The following is a 22,859-nucleotide window of genomic DNA, read 5'->3' as shown; positions in this document are numbered from 1 at the left end:
CTTAAGATAAAACAAGAGAAGGTGCATAATAAAAGGGGCATATCCCCAATAAAATGAGGAAGTCAGAGTGGGATCCAGGAGTTTGGATTGAACACATTTGCCACATAAAATATTAATTATTCTAAAGCAGAGCTTTTATGCTAGCAGCTGACTTTGAGTCCTTTATCAATCTCTCAGCTCCCTGCATACTTTGATTTGGACAGTTGGGCTTATAACTTTGTTAGGTTAAGTGCTATATAGAGGAAATTTCAAGACCTTCCATTCCACATAGATCATGTTCTAAGCCTCTTCTCCATGCATATTCTGGAGATACCCCCAAACTCAATGACAGCATCAGGAAATAAACTTGAAAAACCTTTTCACTCAGGTTAAGTTAATGACCACATTCCAATTTCCTTTAGTTTATTAGAGACCTCCCTACCCATAAGGAGGTACAGCCTGTATTCTCCAATCAACAGCTGTAATTCTGTCATATCATCAGTTACTATGGGATGCTGCATCTTGGGCTGTTCAGAGAATCATACCACAGTCCATATTGAAGTCCCAGAAAGATTGCAATGCCTTCATTTCAAGGTTAAGGTTAAAAATTTCCCCAAATCTGCAACACTAAGTGATGGTGCGTTAAAGTCCAAGTCAAAGGTTTCTTGACTTGGAATCATCTTCCCCCCACCCCCCAGTTCCTAAAAACACACACATTACATTTGTAAAAACAATTCCGTCTTCAAGGGAGAGACATGAATACTCCTAAAAGCAACTTTTGTGCACAACACTGCCCAGCACAGAGCTGGCTCACAATGGGGGTCCAATAAAGTGTTTCACATACAACTGGATCAAACCTTTAAAGTAGTAAATTAAAATAGTCCTTTCAACGAAGGAAATCCAAGTTTCAGAAGAGGCTCTTCATACTGAATCTCTGACCAGCGACTGATGATGCAGTACATCTTTAATGCTGATTGGTTCTCAACACCGAGGTTACCCAATCCAGGAACAAAGAAATTGATTCCTTCGTTGGTATTATTTGAGAAGTGGCCAAAAGAGGGTCCCAGTCTTCACTGAGTGAGACTTGCCTGCTCCCCTGTGCCCTGTCCTCTCTGCTCTCCAGCATGGTGTATCTGTGTTTCCTTGGAGGCTCCTGGATGCCAGCTCTGACATTGATCCTGATGGTGCTGAGCACTCCCTTGGCATGGGCTAGGGACACCCCACGTAAGTGCACACCTTGGGTGGTAAGCTATTGTGGGGGAGGGGGGTGAGGGGAGAAAGAAATTAGTTTTGCCACTGGTCCAGGCCATGTCCCTTAGAAAATTGTGATATTTTCTTCAATGACCAAGCTTGTCATATAGACCCCTAATTTTATCCAAAACAAAAGGAGCCTGCATGCTTACCCTCTACAAGCCCTGCATAAGGGACCTCGATACATATAGGCCATTTATGCCTAACTCTCCTCCGATAAAAGTTCTCCAGGCTTGCATCTCATTCCCTCAGGGTCTTGAGAAGACTCAGAAGTAATTATTTCAAACTAATTCCCATCAAGTGGTTCCCTTTATTATGTTGAGTTATGCTGGAAAATAGGAAAGTTTCTCTGAAAATTTTAAGGAGAATCAAAAGGAATTAGAAAGATCTCTCCTAGAAGACCCTGTGTTATGTCTTCACTGGACCAGGTATGATGGTGCCTCTCCCTAATATGTGAGGATGTATCAAGAGGTCTCTACCATTATCTCCTTTCCTTTCTCCTGAGCCCCAAAGTTTATAAGGCCTTTATCCCTATACTGGAGGTTCTCTGACAGAAGCTGGGATTAATTTTATCTCTATTTCTCACCCTGGAGCTACAGCAGTGATCCTTAGTACTTGAAATGACACTGTAGATAAGAAGCACATGTAGTGTGTTCTTTGGTGTCTTATAGAGCTTAATATATCTTCGAAGAACTTGGCACAGGTTACTTTCCATTATGAATCTATGTTGAACCTTTCTATAGTGTCAGTTTCTCCTGCATCTTCCGACCGTCTGGCCTGAATCCACAGGAAGGGGTTTAACTAGTATAGGATAAGTTATATGAAACTATGATTTTGTAAGTCAAAAATAGTCAAATATCAGGAATTTCTTATGTTTCAAACTATACACCCCAAGCAGGGTACAGAGAGTGTGAAGGTTATTTACATTTCATAGGACTGAAAGCCAATATGCAAAAGGGAACTTACTGACTTACTGAGGTCTTGGTCCTGAATTACATAGATTCATTCACCATGTTTTCTGTTTTCCTTAATTAGCCATGTTTGGTTGCCTCCACTTCCACTTCCTCACTATTCTTTCCCAGCTGTGTCATCATCATTACTGAGACTCCCCATTGTTTGCACAGACCCTCAGCACTATCAGACCTACAAGATGAGCTGAAATTGAATGAATTTTCCTTTTTTTCTCCTTTAATTTACCTTTTCTTTACCTGTGATATTTTTTAGAACAGTAGGAGAAAGGAAGTTTGTTTAAATTTCTCACAGGAGGTGGAAGAGATATAATGTATTATAAGAATAAAAGAGTGTTGAAGCATAAAGCCCCTTTTTATTTTCCTCACAGTGACTGATTCCCAGAGCCCTGGGTTTACCCATTTAAACCACACATATTTTTCTGAGCAGCTATTTTGTACTGGGCCCTGTTCTAGGCTCAGTGAATTCTATTTGAATAAGATAAAAAAAATCACTACTATCATGGGTGTTATGTACTGACAGAGCAGAAAGCCCAATAAACATTTAAAAAAGAAAAAATTTCAGAGAGCAATAAGTGCTCTGAAAAAAAAAATACATCAGGGTTGTGAAATAGAGAGAACTGAAGTCACCTGACCTCAGTTGGAGCAGCTCGGGAGCTTTCCCCGAGAAAGTGACATTTAGTTGGGACATGACTGATGACAAGCCAGCCATGAGCAGGATCCGAGGGACAAGTGTTCTAGGGAGAGAGAACAGGATAGAGGCCACAGTATGGGAAGATGTTTGCTGAGTTTAAGGGACAGAAGGAAGACTGGAGAGGATGGAGTGTGGGAGCAAGCTGAGGAGTCCTCTCAGGGTGGCCACTAGCATGTTTCCATCACTCTGGGAATGCCCAGCACCGCCTCATTGTCGGTGCTCAGTGATTGGTGGATGTCAGCATCCTTTCACTTAGATTTTTATCTGACGAACTTTTACTTGTGTTGAAGTTTGATATGATTTTCTTTCATTATTGACATGCTAGTTTTCAAAATCTTCATCTGCTAGTTCACGCAAACCTGAACATAGCCCAACGTCTGTGCAAACATTTGTTGAAGTTGTTTTATTAATTCTTAGCCTCATAATAGGCACCAGTAACTGAAGCTGTGGATTTGTAGACTTCTCTCTGTAAACTGCAACAAGAATGGAATTTAGAAGTGTTTATACCTGCTCTTGAAGAGACAAAAATTCCTTGGTCATATGATTTCAACACAGACATTATACTGGGGGAAATTTAAAGTCAAAAACTTTAGTTTTTACAAGAAGCTCAGAGGAGTAGTAATGGAACAATTTTCTGGGGACAATGACACTACAGGCTTCTCACAGTCCAGCTTGGCTGTCAGGCACGCATCACTGATGCAAAGTGGTGATTGAGCCATTAGAAAATATAGATCTGGTCATCTGTATTCGCTTGTTTGACAGTAATGCACAGGAAACATCGTTACAGCTTTCAGACACCCTGGATTTTGGTTTTTCCAGTCGCTGCTCATGTGTTTTGGGTGAGACTGAAGCATTAGCACAGCAAGAACAGTCATCTTTTGGTTAGAATTCTCAGTAGCTTTTGATACTCTCTCACTAGGCACTATGAATGTTTTTTTGAAATCTGGTCCCAGTACTGAGCTTTATCAGGCAAGATAAATTTCCTTGGGATAAGGTTTTTATCAGATAAATGATGTTGGCGAATTTTTCAATGTAATACTCAGCTGCTTCATAATTAACAGTGGCTTCTTCACCACATATATTTCAGATGGTTTAACCGTGGCTCTTACCCAGGACAGTTTTGCCACCCCCCCCACCCCCTCCCCGGGGAATTAAGTGTCTGGAGCCACTTACTGTTTTTCAAAACTGGGGTTTCATCTGACATCTGGTGGGTAGAGGCTAGTGATGCTGATAGACATCCTACAATGTACAGAACAGCCTTCCCACAACAATTATCTTGTCCACAGTGTCAACTGCTGTGGTTATCTACTGTATTGTTTTCTCTTCCATTGCTCATTTTGGGTTTTGAGTCTTCTCTCTCGTTTTCTCTTAGTTAATGTAGTTAAAGCACTGTCAGTTTTGTTTATTTTCTTGGAAAAACTGGTCATTACTTTTAATGTATGTGATTGTTTCTTCTGGTCTCTATTTTTTTTATTTCTGCTTTTTCTTTTGTTATTTCCTTCCTTTACTAAATTTCCCCCAAGTTTCTTCTTTTCTAGTTCCCTGTGGTGTAATGTTTGTTTGAACATTTTTTTCCCTTCTTCCTTTTTTTTCCCCCTTGACACTGGCTCAAAGAGAATTTTTTATTGCTTTTATGTACAGAAAATTCGATAGTGCACACTTGGTCCAGTTTGGTGGTCAGTTCTTTAGCCTCTGCCTTTTCCAACTTGGCAATGTGAACCACTGACCTTTGACCCAGGACATTGCCTCCCAAGGGACAGCAGATCTAACCATATCTGTCATTGTAATTTGACCTGATACCTTCCAAAAGCTCATTTGTCTTCCGAATTAACTTGTATGAAGGCGACAGTGGTGCAGATCTTCCCATGGACCAGATGCCCCAGCCCTGCCCTCCCCTGATCATGCAGGGGAGCCGCCATCTTAGGACACAGGACAGGCAGGAAGACATCCAGCTCAGTGGGATCCACAGCATATGAAATCACTACCAGCTGAGCCTTCTTGTTTTCCACCAAGGTGGTGGCTGTATTAAGGGCAACTCGAATGACAAGAAGCTGTTAGGGGGACATCCCCTTTACTGGCAGCTTTCTTCTCAGCCCAGGCCAACCATCTCTGCTTCTTCTCTTGCTTTGCCTCTGGTCTGTATCTGTGGGCTTGCTTAGGCAGCTGAATAGCTGCGTGGCCATCCAAGGCTTGGGTGAACCAGTTAATTGTGAGAGGCACTTTTAGACGTTTATAGAGAATAGCCCTTTGCTGCTGCAGCTGGACGTGGTGGGGGCATTTGACAAAGTGGGCGAGGTCCCTTTTGGGCTGGATGTCCTGTCTGTTTCCAAAATTCTTGGGCCTTTTCTCAAACAAGGGACTGACTACCTTCTTGGCTTCCTGCTTCTTCACCAAAGTCCAGGGCCACCCCTTAGCCTCCTTTCCTTTCAGCATCTTGGATGGCTGGTGGAGAGACTGAACTTTCTTTCTTAATACAAGCATTTAGAGCATAAATTTCACTTGTGTTTTCTTTTTTTTTTGTTTTGAGACATATTTTGATTTGCCATTTGATTTCTTATTTGGCCCGATGCTTGTGTAGTAGTGCAGTTAGATATTTGCATGTAAATATTTAATGCTTACATTGTAGATTTTCCAGCTTTGTTTTATTGTTGATCTTTAACTTTGTACCATTGTGGTTGAAATACATGAGGTATCATTTCAAAGAAACAAACAAAACCCCAAAATGTTAAGGGTGCTGAAGCTGAAAATACTGATTTATACTGAGTTGCTTCTCAAAAATCTAGACTCAAACTTTATACACACACTCACCTTCCATTTCAGGTCTTTGTGGTTTATTTTAGTTTGTTTAAATACAGAAATAACAAACTATAAAGTTGTATACATTCACCAATTTCTAGTAGAGCCCATTCAATCAATGCACACCAAGATCTTTATATTTTATTTTTTGCCTTATGCAATGTTTTTCAATATTTCATGATTTCTGGATCATCACCATCTCTGTTAACTTTCAACAACTTGCCTTTATAAGGCATACATTCTGACTGCCAGAAGTATTTTTCAGTAAAATGTATCAAACTTTTGTATTAATTCTACATTCTATTCTATTGATAACGCCAAATGCTCCCTTTTATTTGTCTCCCTTTTAAACACAGAGGTATTTTCCCCTATTTTAAAAATTTTTGTGTTAATTATACCTGAATAAAAAAATTTTTCTTAGTTCAATTAAACATAAAACAGACATATCAATATATACATACATATGCATATATGTGTGCATGTATATGCATATATATGTATACATATATTATGGTGTATGTTTACATACATTGAAACTTCAGAAGCACATGTGACTGACCAATTAGAGCTCTGACGTGTTTGACCCTTTACCTCATCAGATGAGATTTGCCAAATGGGTTCTGCATCAAAATCTTTAATGTGACCTGGTTTTCTGAGATTTCTGGATTTGGAAAAGTAAAGATTGAGGAACTGTATTGCAACCATGGTTTTAATCTTAAAATTCTTCACTCATATGCCACTGAATTCAGTATAAAAGTCAAATGCTACCACCACCCACAGGCTTTTAGTATCCACTCCATACGATGCCATCTCTAGTCCAAACTTCCTTCTTCCTCTCACTGTCTGTGCTTCCGTGAACCGTTTCCTCAGGTTTCTTGAGGAGGTTCCTCAATTCTCTCCAGTTTTTGCAGTTACTTTACCTTGACCTGAAATGTGCCTCCCTTTGCCCCAAACACACGCACACCCTCGAGGTCACATCTACTTAACCTTTCACATCACATCTCATGTCACCCTTGAGACCACCTCTCTGGCGCCCTAAGGTGGTTCAGATCATCCGATTTATTCTCTGCTCTAAACTGCACACTTCTCTTGTGACATGTCTCTCCCCGTATAAAGTCTTGCCTGGTTGGGTTTTGTCCGTCACTTTCCCTCCATTCGAAGCTCCCCGAGTGGAGGGGACGCGTGTGTCCTCCTCTGGATTCGCAGGGCGGCGGCGGCCTGAGCCAGCTCAGCCCAAACCAACTGCTCGGCGGGGGAGCAGGTGGGACGCGTTTGCGGTCCGGGGAACCGGCTGTGGGAGGCGAGGAGGGAGGCGGGTGTCCTCCAGGAGGAGGCGTCCAGGAGGACGCGGTGAGGAACAAATGCCCGCGCGGCTCAGGCTGGGAGGTCCGCCGCCGCGCCCANGGCGGGGGAGCAGGTGGGACGCGTTTGCGGTCCGGGGAACCGGCTGTGGGAGGCGAGGAGGGAGGCGGGTGTCCTCCAGGAGGAGGCGTCCAGGAGGACGCGGTGAGGAACAAATGCCCGCGCGGCTCAGGCTGGGAGGTCCGCCGCCGCGCCCAGGACCCAGGGACCCCGAAAGGCTCCCCTGAGACCGGTCGCCTCCTCCCCGCGCCGCCTGCCCCCGCCGCCGGCAGCGGAAAGACGAGCCGTGGGTGCGGGTGGTTTGGGGCAGCAGGGGGGCCACCGAGGGGTGCCGCGGGCGGTGTCTTCCGGGCGCCCGCGGGTGAGCGGATCGTCTCTGTCCCCACAGCTCACTTCATGGAGATGTTTAAGGGCGAGTGCTACTTCACCAACGGCACGGAGCGGGTGCGGGCTGTGGTCAGATGCATCTATAACCAGGAGGAGTACGTGCGCTTCGACAGCGACGTGGGGGAGTTCCGGCCGGTGACGGAGCTGGGGCGGCCGGACGCTGAGTACTTCAACCAGCAGAAGGACTACCTGGAGCAGACGCGGGCCGCGGTGGACACGGTGTGCAGACACAACTACGGGGTGTTGGACAGCTTCCTGGTGCAGCGACAAGGTGAGCGGGGCGGGGGGAAGGGATGGGGGGCGTGTGTGTGTGTGTGTGTGTGTGAGACTGTGAGACAGACTCATCCGGAGTGAACATACAGGGTCCTGAGCAAGTACAAGTTACAAGGATGCCTGTGAGAGTGAGACGTCAGGGACTGTGTGGTCTGTCTGTGTGACTGTGGGGAACTTATGGTTGTGATTGTGTGGTTGTGTCCGTGTGTGACTGTGTAGAGTGCAGTGTGTCTGTGTGTGACTGTGAGGACAGTGTAGTGTGTCCGTGTGTGGCTGTAGGGAGTGCGTGGTGTGTACNATGGGGACAGTGCGGTGTGTCTGTGTGTGACTGTGGGGACACTGTGGTGTGTCTGGTGTGACAGTAGGGACACTGTAGTGTGTCTGTGTGGAACTGTGGGGAGCGTGGGAGGGGTGCACTGTGAAGTGAGGGGGACAGAGAATGAGTGTGAGCTGGGCTGTGGGCCTGGTTGTGGGGGATGGGTTGGGAGAGTGGGTGTGAGGGGAGGACACAGGAGGGGACATCTGACATCCTTGGTGGCCCCTGAGGGAGAGGGGAGGGGGGCTCAGGAGCTCTGGGTGGAGGGAACACTAGGCAGGTGGTTGGTGACCTGGGGAGGGAGGTGGAGGGTGTCCTGGTTGGGGTGAAGGTTTGGGGGAGGGGAAGGGAGGATTAAAACATTGGGGAGAATGTGAGGAGGCCAGTCACCCTCTGTTCTTGGCACTCACCCTTCTTAATTCTGAACCCCCTGAAGGAAGTGTGCCTATGTCTGTGTGTGGGACCATTTCTTTGAGAAAAAGTGTCAACTAATTTTTGATGGGTTGGGGGACCTCTGAGGCCCCTCTGATCTTTTGGAGGCTGCTTTTAGGTCTCAACTTCTCGTTTTCTTTCTTTTTTTTGAAAAATGTTTAAAATTTATTTATTTTTTTATTTTAGAGAGACAGAGAGAGAGAGACCACAGGCAGAGGGAGGGGCAGAGGAAGAGGGAGGGGGAGAATCTGAAGGGGACTCCCTGCTGAGCGGAAGCCTGAAGGAGGGGGTTGGGAGAGAGGGGGCAGCTCCATCTCAGGACCCCGAGATCACCACCTAAGCCAAAACCAAGAACCTAATGCCACCTTGCTTTGTTTCTTAGTGTGTGTATTCTTAAATACGTGAAATGATTTTGAAATGGTATTTTTTAATTATATTTTTGTTACAAAATATATCGATACTGCTGTTTTAAAATGATGAAAGTATTTAAGGAGTTGCATATGATTTCTTTATATAGTTGTAACAATTCACCTCACATTCCCCTTTGCTAGTCCTTTTTTTCAATACTGCCAAATGCTCAGTTGAAAATTTATCTTGTTAATTTTTAGTTTCTGTTACTCCGATTTCTAAGGTTATTGAAAGTTTTTTCACATGATTTGATTAATCATTGTAAAAATTATCTACTGTCTATTATCTCTAGGGTTTTGGTGTTTTCCTCACTGACTTTTATGCATGCTCTATACATAAGAATCTTGACGCTTTGCTGACATTTGATTTAGCATTTTCCCTAGTTTGTGGTTTATATTTTGATTCTGTTTATTACTTTTCCTGCTAGGAATGTAAACATTTTATTTAATGAAATATACTACAAAATTGTTAGCAGTGGTTTCTCATCAATCTTAAATCTACCGTTTTATGGTATTGTAAAAAGGTTTTCCCATATTTCTCCTTTCGCAGAAACAGAAATTGTATTTATTCAGGCTGTAGTGTCAGGGATTGTCTCAGGCACTAAGGATACCTACTATGCATCTCAGACCCTGCCCTGAGCTCAGATGTCAGCTTTAAAAGGGAGACAATTATAAAATGATAACAATTTCAATAATAGATATTTTTATACTGCAAAGAAGAAGGATTGATCAGCCGAGTGCAGCTATGAGAACTTTGTTAAATAAATGAGTTTCCTTGCTCCTTTCAGTCTCTTTCAGGACCCGTGCTGTTCCCGGGACTCAGTTCCCAGAGCTAGAGAATCACCTCTGTCCTTCCTGCTTCCCAGGGTTGAACCATTTCTGTGTTGTTCTAAGGTGTGAGTGTAGCATTCCCAGGATTTCATACTCTCTTTCCCCGTCGACCTCAAGCTGTTCCCCAATTTATCCACCCTGCTTTGAGTCATATTTCCTCTCCAACAAAACAAGGATAATAAGTAGCTAACATATATTGAAGGCTAAATTCCAGTTACTGTTTTACATACTTCGGTGCACTAATCTTCACATAACTCTAAGAGCTAAGTCAGTATCACTATCCCCCTTGATAGGTCAGAAAGCTGGGGCACAGAGGAATGTAAAAATTCTCCCAGGTTGAATCAGTAAAGTAGCAGAATCTGGATTTGAACCCATTCAGCCTACGCCAGAAATCATGCTTTTAATTAAGACACTGTATGCCTTGCAAACCTTGTAAACACTTCAATTCAACCAGGCATAACTGCTTCACACAGTGAAAAATAAACCCCACCAATTTCCCCAACATCTCTCAAATCTAATGGATCCATACGTTTGGGATTAAATTCATGACTCATGATACTGGCTCTGTTGGGCCGCATGGCCAGCTTCGGGGGAAGCCTGCTTGAGACTCGGCCTGGGACCAGAGCCTGGAGGCAGCCAGGCAGCCAACCAGGGAGACTGACTCTGTCTTCCTCGCTGAGTCCCTCTACCACTTCTCTTCTAGTGGAGCCTACAGTCACCGTGTATCCTACGAAGACCCGGCCCCTGCAGCACCACAACCTCCTGGTCTGCTCTGTGAATGGTTTCTATCCAGGCCACATTGAAGTCAGGTGGTTCCGGAACGGCCAGGAAGAGGAGGCTGGGGTCGTGTCCACAGGCCTGATCCGAAATGGAGACTGGACCTTCCAGACCCTGGTGATGCTGGAGACAGTTCCTCGGAGTGGAGAGGTCTACACCTGCCAAGTGGAGCACCCAAGTTTGACGAGCCCTGTCACCGTGGAATGGAGTGAGAAGCTCTCTGACCTCCTCAGTTCCTCGCCCACCAAGCAGGGGACTTTGCTTCTTCCTGAGTGTCAGGGTTCTCTCTCCTTACACCATGTTTTCATCTGCCCCATGTTCTCTTCTCTTCAGCATGAGTCATTGGGGGTAGCTGAGTGATATCCTGTGATAGAAATCCTCTGATAGTTTAGAGATATCCTGTAATCATTTCTACAGATCCTGCATTCCTTGGAGAGGCAGTTGTGCCTGGCAGACAGAAAAGAGGTTGTCCACGTTTAGAGACTTTCCATGGCTCACAGGTCATGGCTCTCCCTTTTTCTTTTTTTTAAAGAGATGGTGATTTTTTATTTTTTTTATTTTTATTTTTTTTTAAAGATTTTATTTATTTATTTGACAGAGATAGAGACAGCCAGTGAGGNATTGTAGGGACCTTCCTGACTTGAGGAGAATCCAGTCTTGGATTCCTTCTATTTGCTCTGTCATCCTGCACGAGCTCCTTGAACTTCATGGAGTCCCAGGATCCTCATCCATCCATGTGGAAGCAGCGGAANTGGCTCACAGGTCATGGTTCTGCCTTGACCGTGGGCACCAGGCCCCTGCCTCAGGCTGGCCTTGTGCGTCGGGCACTGTGGCTCTGAGTTGTTCATTGTGAGCTTAGAAGAGGCACATCCTGTACATTGTAGGGACCTTCCTGACTTGAGGAGAATCCAGTCTTGGATTCCTTCTATTTGCTCTGTCATCCTGCACGAGCTCCTTGAACTTCATGGAGGCCCAGGATCCTCATCCATCCATGTGGAAGTAGCGGAATTGTCAGAGCTGTGATGTTTAAAAAGTTCAGTGCCTAAGCTTTGTATCTATGCAAAGTGATTTAATTTTCTTCTCCAGAAATTGCCAATTATTCTGCTTCTTTAGGGAAGCCTTCCTTCCTCGTTCTCAAAGTTCTCAATCCCTGAGTCTCCAACAGAGAAGTTGGATTGGGGGTAAAAATCATTAAAATGACTTCTTCCCTCAGGGGCACGGTCTGACTCTGCACAGAGCAAGATGCTGAGTGGAATCGGGGGCTTCGTTCTGGGTCTGCTCTTCCTGGTGGTGGGGCTGTTCCTCTACTTCAGGAATCAGAAGGGTAAGGCACCTGTTGGTAGCCNCTGGGTCTGCTCTTCCTGGTGGTGGGGCTGTTCCTGTACTTCAGGAATCAGAAGGGTAAGGCACCTGTTGGTAGCCGAGTCCCCAGAGACCTCCTGTGGGGGAGAAATACAGCTTTGATCAAATAAGCTCTCTGTACCAGTGGCCCTGTAGAAAGCCTTTCTTCCCCAATTTGACATCAGATATCCTAGGAATCCAGAAATCACATGGTTACTGTGTTACAGCATAAGAGATTATGGCCTGTAGAGATAAGAACGAGGTTAACAAGCATGGAGATCTTGGGTTGAGATCCTGGGCCAAATGCAGGAAGAGCCAGTAAAGCTAATGAAATTACTGGACTTATGTGAAAGAAACTTCATGGGTCACACCTCTCACTTCCTGCTCCACCCTGGCATCGTGAGACATGGGTTGTGCTGTTACAGAACTCTAAGGAGGCGGCTCTGGGGCTGGGACCTTGTTGTGGGGATGGATTTACTACTGTATCTGCTAAATATATATCTTCCCTTCTCTTTCCCAGGGCACTCTGGACTTCAGCCAACAGGTAATGCTCTTTCATCCTCTTTAGAGATAGATTTGGTTTTCCTGGAACAGGTGGTGAAGGTGAAAGACAGAAATAATGGGAAAGACTTTGGATCCGACTTCTGATCAGGCAGTTTACACTGAAGCTTCCTTTCTCTACTTAGTTAAAAGCCCATGGTATAGAATAGCTTTGTTTCCAGGAGACCTAAGAATATATTCTTCTTACTGCAGTGCTTCTACTCGAGGCCCTGAGAGAGGGAGGAGCGGCTGCTTGGAGAGGTGGGTCTGGAAACACCACTCTGCTCTGTCTCTGCAGGACTCCTGAGCTGACGTGGAGATGGTGACACTCCAGGAAGAACCTTCCTCTCCAGCTTCTTCACAGAGTGAAAGTCTTCCAGCTCTTATTCTTCCCCAAATACAGTGCTTTCTCAGGATCTGGCTGGCCCTGGCGTCAGTGACCCTGCAGAAGCTGTCCTCCCTGTGGCTCCCTCTGCCGTGTCCCCCTCTGCCGTGTCCTTGACCTGGAAGCCCCAGTGTGACTGTAGGACCTCATCTGTATTCTCTCCCGGTTCTTTCTGTGCAGCCCTTACTGCCTCCCTTCTTGGGAACTTGCCTTCTACCCATGTGTCTTTATAAGCTTTTCTCAAATAAACATGGAGTGAAAATCATCTGCTTCCTATAGTTTCAGGGAAAAGAAGTGTAAAAAAAGAGACAAAGGGATGCTACCATCACAATAAAAAATAGTTTTGATTTATATTCTAGAATTTTGCATAGATATGGACATGGAGAGTATCCTTGCTTCAGTCTCTGTTTATTTTTGGGCTTTATGCATACTGTAATTAGACATATTTTCTGAAGTTAGGAGGAAGCCCCTAATGACCCACATGATGGTTGTGTCCTCCACTGGTATGTTCTCAAACACGAACACACAAGTCCCCTTGCACCATGCAATAAGGAAAGGGAACAAAAAAATATTCCTGCAATGTAATGCAAGTAACTTACAAGGATATGATGTCCTCAGAATTTTTATAATCCCATTTTTTGTCTCTTTGTCCCTGATTTTTAAAAAAGATTTTATTTTATTTACTTATTTGAGAGAGAGAGAGAACAGAGAAGAGGGAGAAACACACTCTCTGCTAAGCAGGGAGCCCCATGTAAGGCTCATTCCCAGGACTCTGGGATCATGACGTGAGCCGAAGGCAGATGCTTAACTGACTGAGGTACCCAGGTGTCCCTGTCCCTGAATTTTTATTTTATTTTTATATTTTTATTTATTTTTAGTTTTTAAGTAGGCTCCACACCCAATGTGGGGCATGAACTCATAACCCTGAGATCAGGAGTTGAATGTTCCACTGACTGAGCCAGCCAGGTGCCCCATTCCCTGATTTTTTATAGGAATCTAAACCTGAGTAAACCCCTTTCATTATACTAATGATGGACTCTAGCTCTCTTCCATCTTTTTCTGTCTCTCAGATAAACTCAGTGGCATGCTGACACCTTGGCCTGGGATGCAGCCTTCCCCATAACTAAGTCTCTGACCATCAGGACAAAGCCAGGACTCTAGGGGAAAAGATGCATTTCTGACCCTTCTAGATGTGTGCAAACTTACTGTCTACAGGAACATCCTGCATGGATAATTATCTTAGCAGATCAGAGACAATGCTGGAAAACAAAGGAGAATTTATGAATCCTCTGATATGGATACAAACAGTGAAATACTATGCAGCTGGAAGGAAAAATAACATCCTGCTATAGAATAATCTTCCAAAGGCATTTGTACAGGTATAGGAGAGTTTGTACAGCACACAACATTTTGTTTAATGAGATAGAGGAAGAGAATAGGAATATATAGCTATATCAACTAATTTTATCTATATTATATATCTGTCATTATCTATCACCTAATCTACGTACTTCTCTATTTATGAAAATGGAAGGTTTTTAAAAATGGTTGCCTTGAGCAATAGGAGTGAATAGGTTAAAGGGAGCAGAGATGAAAGCTGGACTTTTCTGAATAATTCTCCTTTAATTTGAGGAAACTTCAAATATTTTATGTAATAAAACTTTAAATGAAAAGTTTAGAAAGACAATACATAAAAACTAAAACCAAACTGTAATGGTGAAGCAAATGTCACAAGTTATATGGTAGGAAATAAACTAGAAAGTAAACCAAATATTTTTGGCCCTTTGGTAGAACACTGTGGAACTGTAATTGTAAATCAGGATGTAGTTCCTAATTCCACAGACTTCAATAACATGCACCTAAACTGCTTGAGGAGATGATGAGTGATGCTATCATATTCTGCCTGAGGAGTCACTTTGAAATGTAAATCAAATCTAAAGAGTAGACAATCGATTCAGAAGTTCATTTCAAGGTAATAGTGATTTCAACACAATTTCTCCACTATCAGAGACAGCTATAATTATCAAGGCAATTCAAAGTTTATTTTATGTATATTTTAGTTTTATCATGCGTTATTTATGTGAAACAGGTTATCATTCTGTGGGAATTTAATAAGCTAACATTCATGTATTCAATATTTATATGGTTTAATCAAATCCTGTTTGATCCCAGGGTTGCAACTTTACTTTCATTGTCTTGTCTAAGATGAAGAAGTAAGTTGTCTCATTCATCTTGGATCTCAGGAGTCACATTATAATGTAGAATTAAAATGCATGGTAGGAATATTTCAGTGGAGATGCTTTCTGTGGCTGGTAGAGAAAAACTAATCTAATTTGCTTTATTTTTCATTAACGCCTTGTCTCACATAGCAGATAGACACAGGGTAGCTCACCTCCAGAGCTGGTCAATTCAGCAGACAAGTAGTGTCACCAATGACCCTGGGACTCTGCATCTCATCTCTTTATCATACACCACATGTCACTGTTCCTGGAATGGTAGTAGGATGCCTGCAACGGCTTTAGGCTTCATTTTCTTTCATAATTTCGAAAGGCAGGAAAAGGGAAGTGTTTCTCCTCCTATGCTTTTATAAGAGAGAGCTAAACATTTTCAAATGTTCCCAGGAGACCTACTTCCCCACATACTGGGAGGACCATGGGATGCAGCAGCAGTCTCAGACAAACCATGCTTCATGCTTTCGGGTGGACCTGCCTCACCTCACACATTGGAAAGATGGGAGCAAATAATCTTCTTTAGAAAGAAAGAAATGTTAGATGAGGTAGAGGAAAACAATTTCCTTTAGGAACCTAGAGTATCTGGTACTATTAGTGTTAGTAGTTTTAATTATTTCCTCATGAAGGATGATAAATTGTTGAGGGACAACATCATCAAGGTTTTGAAGGTTTTTTTTTTTTTAAATACACGGTATTAAATGGCAGCTGTAAACCCAATTACAATTTAAAAAACAACTAAGCAAGAGGATTATTTGTTTGTTCTTAGAAGTTAGTGTGCTGATACTTAATTTTCTAAGGAAAAATATATTTTCCAGAAAATTTTTGAACAAAGACATTAATGAATATTAAGTTTGATAAGATTATGAAACGTTATATAACAATTTTGATAGGCACCCTTTTTGGAATTGATTCATTATTGGTTAAATGCACCAGTAGAGCAGAGTCCAGAATTAGATTCTGAACAGTTGAAGCTTAGTTTACAATAGAGTATTTCAAACATATACAATGGGGAATGAATAGTCTCTTCAATAAATGGTGTTGGGAAGCTGGACTGCAACATGCAAATAAGTGAAAATGCATCATTATCTCACTATATATGCAAAAATAAACCCAAAACGGATTAAAGACATAATGTAAGACCAGAAATCATACAACTCCTGGAAGGAAACAAAGGCAGTCAGCTCCTTGACATCCATTTTGGGGATGATTTTTTTGGTTTGGATACCAAAGGCAAAGGCCATCAAAGTAAAAAGGAAAACTACAACTGCATCAAACTAAAAAGCTTTTGCACAGCAAAGGAAACCATCAACGAAATGAAAATGCAACCTACAAAACGGGAGAAAATATTCGCAAATCGTATATCTGGTGAGGGGTTAATATCTTAAACACATAAAGAACTCATTCGACTTAATAGCAAAAAACCCCCAATCAAATATAAAAAATGGGCAGAGGATCTGAATACACATTTCCCCAAAGCATTCATACCAGTGACCAACAGGCACATGCAACGATGCTCAATAGCACTAATCATCAAGAAAAAGCAAATCAAATCCACGATGACATGTCACTTTATGCTTGTTAGAATGGTTATTATCAAAAAGACAAGAAATAACGAGGGTTGTTGGCAGAGATGTGACAAAATGAACCCTTGTGCATTATTGTTGGGAATGTGAATTGGTGCATCCCCTATGGAAAATAGTGTGAAAATTCCTCAAGAAGATTAAAAATAGATGTATCGTAAGATCTAGCAATTCCACTTCTGGGTATTTAATCAACGAAAATTAAAACACTAACTTAAAAAGATACTGGCATCCCCATATTCATTGCAGCATTATTTACAATAGTGAAGATATGGAAACAACCTAAGTGTCCATCAGAGATGAACAGATAAAGCAAATATAGTGTACATACATCAACAAATATTATTCAGCCATAAGAAAGAATGAAGTTTTGCCATTTGTGACAACACCAATAGACCTTGAGGACATTTTGCTAAGTGAAATATGTCACACAGAGAATGGCAAATTAGAGTGATCTCACCTACATGTTGAACCACAAAAATAAAAACCAAAAACCAAAATACAAAAAGCCAAGCTCACAGAAACAGAGAACAGATGGGTGACTGCCAAAGGGGGGAAGTTGGGGGTGGTAAAATGAGTCTGATACGTGTAGTAAGGTAGCTATTCTTTCTTAGATCATGAAAATTCCCTTTTAATAGAATTTTAAAAATCTAGATATAGAAAAATTAAATACAGGTGTTGAATTCTGTCAAATGATATTTTATGATTCTATCAAGATGGTCTTATTTCTTGTCTCCTTCTTTAACTTAGTATGATAAATTGCTTTCCTTAATTAGTAGATGTTAAAAGAACCTTGCAGTCCTGGAGTAAATTCCACTTACCGTGACATATTGTGCTTTCTGCATACCACTGGATTCCATTTGATAATTTTTCTTAAGAATTTGGCATCTGTCCTTATAAGAATGATGAGTTTGTATATTTCTTTTGATTACAGTGTCCTTGTCAGGTTCTCCAATAAAGCTTATCCTGGTCTCAGAAAGTATTTGCCAATGTTTTCTTTCTTTTTACTTTTTTGGAATTTTATGTAAATTAGGGTGGCTTCTTTCTTAAATATTTTTAAGAATTTACTGGAGAGCTAAACTTGGGGTTTTGTCATGGAAAAATTTCATAATGCACTTATTTATTAGATATGAAACTTTTTTATTTTATACATCATTTGTGAGCTTTGGTAAATTGCACATTTTGAGTAATTTATCCACTACATACAAATTAATTTTTGTAAATTTGTTCAGAGTATGTATTATTATTACTTCATGATGAAGAATCTGTGGGACTACAACTAAAGATAAGATATTTGTGTTATTCAAGCTCCAGAAGGAGATGAAAAATGGGTGATACTGAAAAACTTTTTGAGGGAAACTTGACTGAATATTCTAAAATCTGGCAAAAGACATGCACCTAAAGATTCAAGAAGCTGTGTAAACTCAAAACAAATGGTAAGATGGTCATCGAAAGCCCTCACATAATAATAATTGCATTAAATATAAATCATCAATTAACAGACATCAGATTGGAAAAATTGACCCAACTGTGTGCTGCCTATAACAAGCTCACTTCAAATTTAACAATATGGGAAGGCTGAAATAGAATGGAGAAAGATAAGCCAAGAAACAATTAACAACAATAACAAAAAAAGTAGAGATAGCTATATGAGTTAAAGTAGGATTCAGATCAAAGAATATGGCCAGAGACACAGAGAGACTATATATAATAATCACAATGATAATCTTCCAAGAAGACATAGCAATCTTAAATCTGTATGTAACAAACAACAGAGTTGCAAAGTAGGTGAAACGAAAACTGATAAAACTGAAGGAAGAAATGTCTGTGTATAAATACACAGACATCCTTGAAGTCTTTGATCGTTTTCTCTGACAAATTAATGAAACCACTAGACAGAAATTCAGCAAGACTATAGAACTTAGCACCATTAACCAACATGATCTAATTGACACTTACAGACTATTCCACCAAATAAGAAGAGAACACATATTCTTTTCAAGTGTCCATGGAATCTCTGTGAAGACAGATGGTTTCATGGGCCATGTAGGAACTTCATCAAATGCTAAAGAACTGAAATTGTACAGATTGTGTTCTTTGGATACAATGGAATTAAGCTACAAATCAACAACATAGAGGAACCTGGGTAGCTCAGTTAGTTAAGTGCCAGACTCCTGATCTCAGCTCAGGTCTTGATATCAGGGGTTTGAGTTCAAGCCCCATGTTGAGCTCTACACTGGGTGTGGAGCCTATTTAAAAAAAATCAATAATAGAAAGATAACCAGCATAATGCCTAACCCTTGGAAACTGAACAACTTAGATCTGGGTCAGAAAGGATGTCTTAAGGATAATACAAACCACATTGAACCAAATGAAAGGGAAAATAGAACAATACATTTTGAAAAATACATCTAAATTTGTAACACATAATTAAAGCAGTAATTAGAAAAATACATGGTATTAAATGTATACATTAAAAAAGAGAAAAGACCCCATATCAATAATCTATGTTCCCACCTCAATAATGTAGAAAAAGTAGCACCAAAATCAGCTAAAGCAGGCTGAAGAGAACAACTAGTACATATAAGAGCAGAAATGAACAAAACTGGGAAAAGAAAACACTAGAAAAAATCAATGACACATAAAGGTTGTTCTTTGAAAAGATTGATGGAATTGACAAACTTCTGGGAAGACTGACAAAGAAAAAAGAGAAGACATAAATTAACAATTGAGGAATGATAGAGGGGGGAGGGACTGTAAAGTATGCTAGAAAGTGTGAAGGCACTTTGAGATTGAAAAACAAAGGAGGGAACTCCATACAGTTTTTAGAGTTTTATTCAGGGTAATGTATAGATGGGAAGGATCGAGCAGATGGCAATTCAGACAGCTGTGCAGCTACAGATTTTATAGAGTGGGGGGACATAGTGGAGGACGTTATAGTGAGATGAGGGGTTTGACAAAGTTAATTCATCATCAACATTTAACAGACCTTTTGACACCACGTGTGCACAGGAGGGGGAAAAACTGTTATTTCTAATAGTTATCTAAACAGATACATGGCAGACTGGAATAAGCCTCCCTGCATTCTGGTCATGGCCTACAATTCTAAGGAATACACACATTAACCTCCAAGGGGCCTGGGACATGCAGCCCTGAGGGAGTCATTAAGGGGACATGGACAAGACAGCCGGCCAAAGAAGGATCAGTATTGTCAGCACTCCTACCCTCCACCCCAGCACCTTTACAGCCTGTCCAATCTTTACCTGCCATTCTTCCATGATTGGCCTAGAGCCAGAAATTAGCAAGTGACTTGCATTCCTATGTCACAGCAACAATATAAACAGCAAGATAAAATTGACATAAGTCAAAAGAAAATACTTAAACTATAGTTCCCAGCAAACTGGAGAAGACAGAAGCCATGAGGTAAAGGCATCAGCAAAAGAGATCTTCTGTAAATGATTATAACCTTTTGCATATGGGACATTACGTTCCGCATTCCAACAGACCTGGCATTTGGAACAATTGTGAATTTCAGCATCACTGGTGACCTATGACAGGCAGATGGGAAGGGACATCAGCAGTGTGAGGCCAGGGATGATAAGACAAATGTTTTATGTTTTAAAGGCAATCCACATGGTAAATCTTCATTTAGCAAAAACCCAGTAGTTGTTTGGTCCCCATCAGCCAATATCCTGGCTTAGGTATCCTTCCTGGGGGATGACAGCATATATTTTGTCCCTTAGTATTCTCAGAGGCTGTGACTTTCTTATACATGGGCGTTTGGGGTGCGACCCATAATGATAATCCCACCTCAGTACCGAGTGACAGAGGTCCAGAGGCAGTCATTTGTGTGCATGTGGGGCTCTGAACAATATAAAACAAGACACAAAGGTAATACTGGATGTGAGCCCTTGACCCCAGTGGATTAGGATACCAAGGCACCATGGGGTGGGGGCAGGTATTTTGAGCCAATTTCCAATGAACTTACTGTCTTACTGTTGCAGGATTGCAGGGTTCTTGTCTCAAGGAGTGGTAAAATGAATGTTGTGGACACAAAAGGGTGAAGCGAAGTGAAAGCGTATTAAGTGAAGGTGAGAACAGAAAGGAAAGAAAAAATTCTCCAGAGTGAGAGGGGTCCCGAATGGATAGACGCTGAGGGCTTTTGCGGACAATCTTTTAAAGAAAACTGACCAGGGAACTTCAATCTTGGTGTCACCACCAATAGCACCATCATTACTTCTCCTCTGAAGTTTAGTAACTTTCAGTGGTCAATTTGTAATTATCATGAAAATATCTCATCTCTGACTTTTAAGACTAAGGAGGTGGTCCTGTTTTGTTGCCTTATCTTTGGTTTTGTAGCCTCAGCATTTTTCCACATCTGGGATTTTTGTGAGTCTGATCTCCTAGCCCCTTACCTATCTCTCCCTACATAGCCCTGTGCAGCATCCCTCACCCATTCCTCCCACTGGAAGAGTAACTGTAACTGCCCTTAGGCAATGGGACAATGACAACTCTGGCTGTTTCCTGCTGAAGTGGGGCAGTGGGCTGTGCGGCCATTAGAATCTACATGGTATGGCTCCAGGGGCTTCATGACGAACAGCAAATGATACATGCATCAGCACATGCAAAAGAGTAAGCATGCAAGAAGTGTTAGGCTCAAAATTGTGATCATGTCTCTTAGATAAGATCCGCAGGTACCAATTCCTTCACATAGACCTGTGGATATCTTGATCTTATTTAATTGATCACAAATGTCCCCTATTAATTGGGACATCTTGGGGAGGTTATAGGTTATGTTAAAACAACACATGTGAGGAAATTCTTCCCACCCCAAATGGCGCGGCTATAGCAGGTAGTCAGGTGATGCACGATTCTCGAGAAGTCCCTCTCTGACTTCCCTTAATTCTTGGTTGAGTGCATCTAGTGCCTGGGAAGTATCATGTCGAGTCCTGCTGAGCAAACATTCTATTTTGCTTATTTCATGTTGCGGTCCTAACGTAAGTCCCGGGTGTCCCACCAAAGAAACAGTCAAAGCTATGGTGTCAGCTTCCGATAGGAGGAGATGACATTATCTTTGCAATCTGGTGATAAATACAGCAAATCTCTCTTTTGTTGGCTTTTGGGTTTGGGCAACATTAATAGTTCCACTTGTCCCAGGGAACATAATCCTGTAAAATGTTTGGGAATAATAAATATACCTTATCATGACAAAACAAAGACCAGGCCCCTGGTAAGTGAAAATCTGCCTGGGGGGATGGAATGTGGAGAGTAAAATCATACTGTTGCACTGGGGTGTTGCAATCAACACAGACACAGCTAGGTTTTAGTATTGCCACAGTCGCAGAAGGGGTCTAGGTGCTGCCGTGAGAGCAGGGGTCTTGTCTTTAGGCTTAATTCCAAATTTCGTAGCTTGGCCTGTGCTGCTCCAATGCCAACTAGGTTACTGACAAGTAATTCTTGAGGAGCATTACTTCCTGCTCATGAAACTGGGACTGGTTAATTATGTTTACACCAAATGTAGCCAAAAGTTATTGGTAGACAAGGATTTCATGGGGTCAGGTTTAATAACAGCATGAGTTGAAGATGAATGGTATTCAATGTCTGGATTTCCCCTTTGCATTTTCACGCACAAATATTCACCACCATCTAGCAAGGTGTTAACAGCTAATTGTTTGGAAAAGTTTTCATTTTGCCTCTTATATTGGTCAAATTAGTGAAACAAAAAGATCTCATGTCCCTTTGTTGGCAGATAGCATGTCTTCCTTTTATACATACTAGGGCACCCACTGCTGTGGAGCAATCAGACCAGCGAGTAAGTGAGGGGCCTCCCTAGAGTTACATTAATAACATCAGGTGTTAATATAGTACATTTCAAGGCCAAAGTGGCCTGGATTACAGTCCACATGATGGTTAAGCTTAACATATAGCTAACCTTCATAGAGGATTACTTGTCCTTATTTTTCTTGAATAAGAATCAGAGATCTTCGATTGGTTCACATGAATAAGTGGGAGAGTCCTCGGAGGAGGTCGAGGGATCCTTATCTGTATGTTCACTGGTCCAGGGCTTAATTCGAGAGTGATGAACCCAGGACCGGAAACCTGCAACTTTAACAGCAGTAGGAGTAGAAACCATGACCTATGTGGACCTTCCCAGGTCTCTCTCATAGAGGGCTGATTAGTGGGGATGGTTTTTATGAATACCATATCCCCTGGTTGACAAGTGCGGGGGCCTGCAGTCTTTCCGGTCCTTCAGACAGTTGTCTAAGCTGTTGTTGGGCTAAAGGGCTAAAGAAGTGATGCTGGCTCTGA

The 22,859-nt window shown here is 42.0% G+C and overlaps 1 protein-coding gene across 1 annotated transcript; it reads left to right on the top strand.

The window, feature by feature from the left end:
• Positions 1–1,015: 1,015 nt before the first annotated feature.
• On the top strand, positions 1,016–13,004 carry LOC100464780 (DLA class II histocompatibility antigen, DR-1 beta chain). The gene is made up of 6 exons (XM_034660514.1): positions 1,016–1,203; positions 7,439–7,708; positions 10,400–10,681; positions 11,687–11,797; positions 12,335–12,358; positions 12,653–13,004. Exons 1-6 carry the CDS (start codon positions 1,104–1,106, stop codon positions 12,664–12,666), a joined length of 801 nt encoding a protein of 266 aa, XP_034516405.1. The 5' UTR covers positions 1,016–1,103; the 3' UTR covers positions 12,667–13,004.
• Positions 13,005–22,859: the final 9,855 nt, after the last annotated feature.

Source organism: Ailuropoda melanoleuca, chromosome 5 (genome assembly GCF_002007445.2).
Source record: "Ailuropoda melanoleuca isolate Jingjing chromosome 5, ASM200744v2, whole genome shotgun sequence".
Classification (NCBI taxonomy): domain Eukaryota; kingdom Metazoa; phylum Chordata; class Mammalia; order Carnivora; family Ursidae; genus Ailuropoda; species Ailuropoda melanoleuca.
The sequence above is the reverse complement of the archived record's forward strand: the minus strand, read 5'-3'. Positions and strand labels throughout refer to the sequence as shown.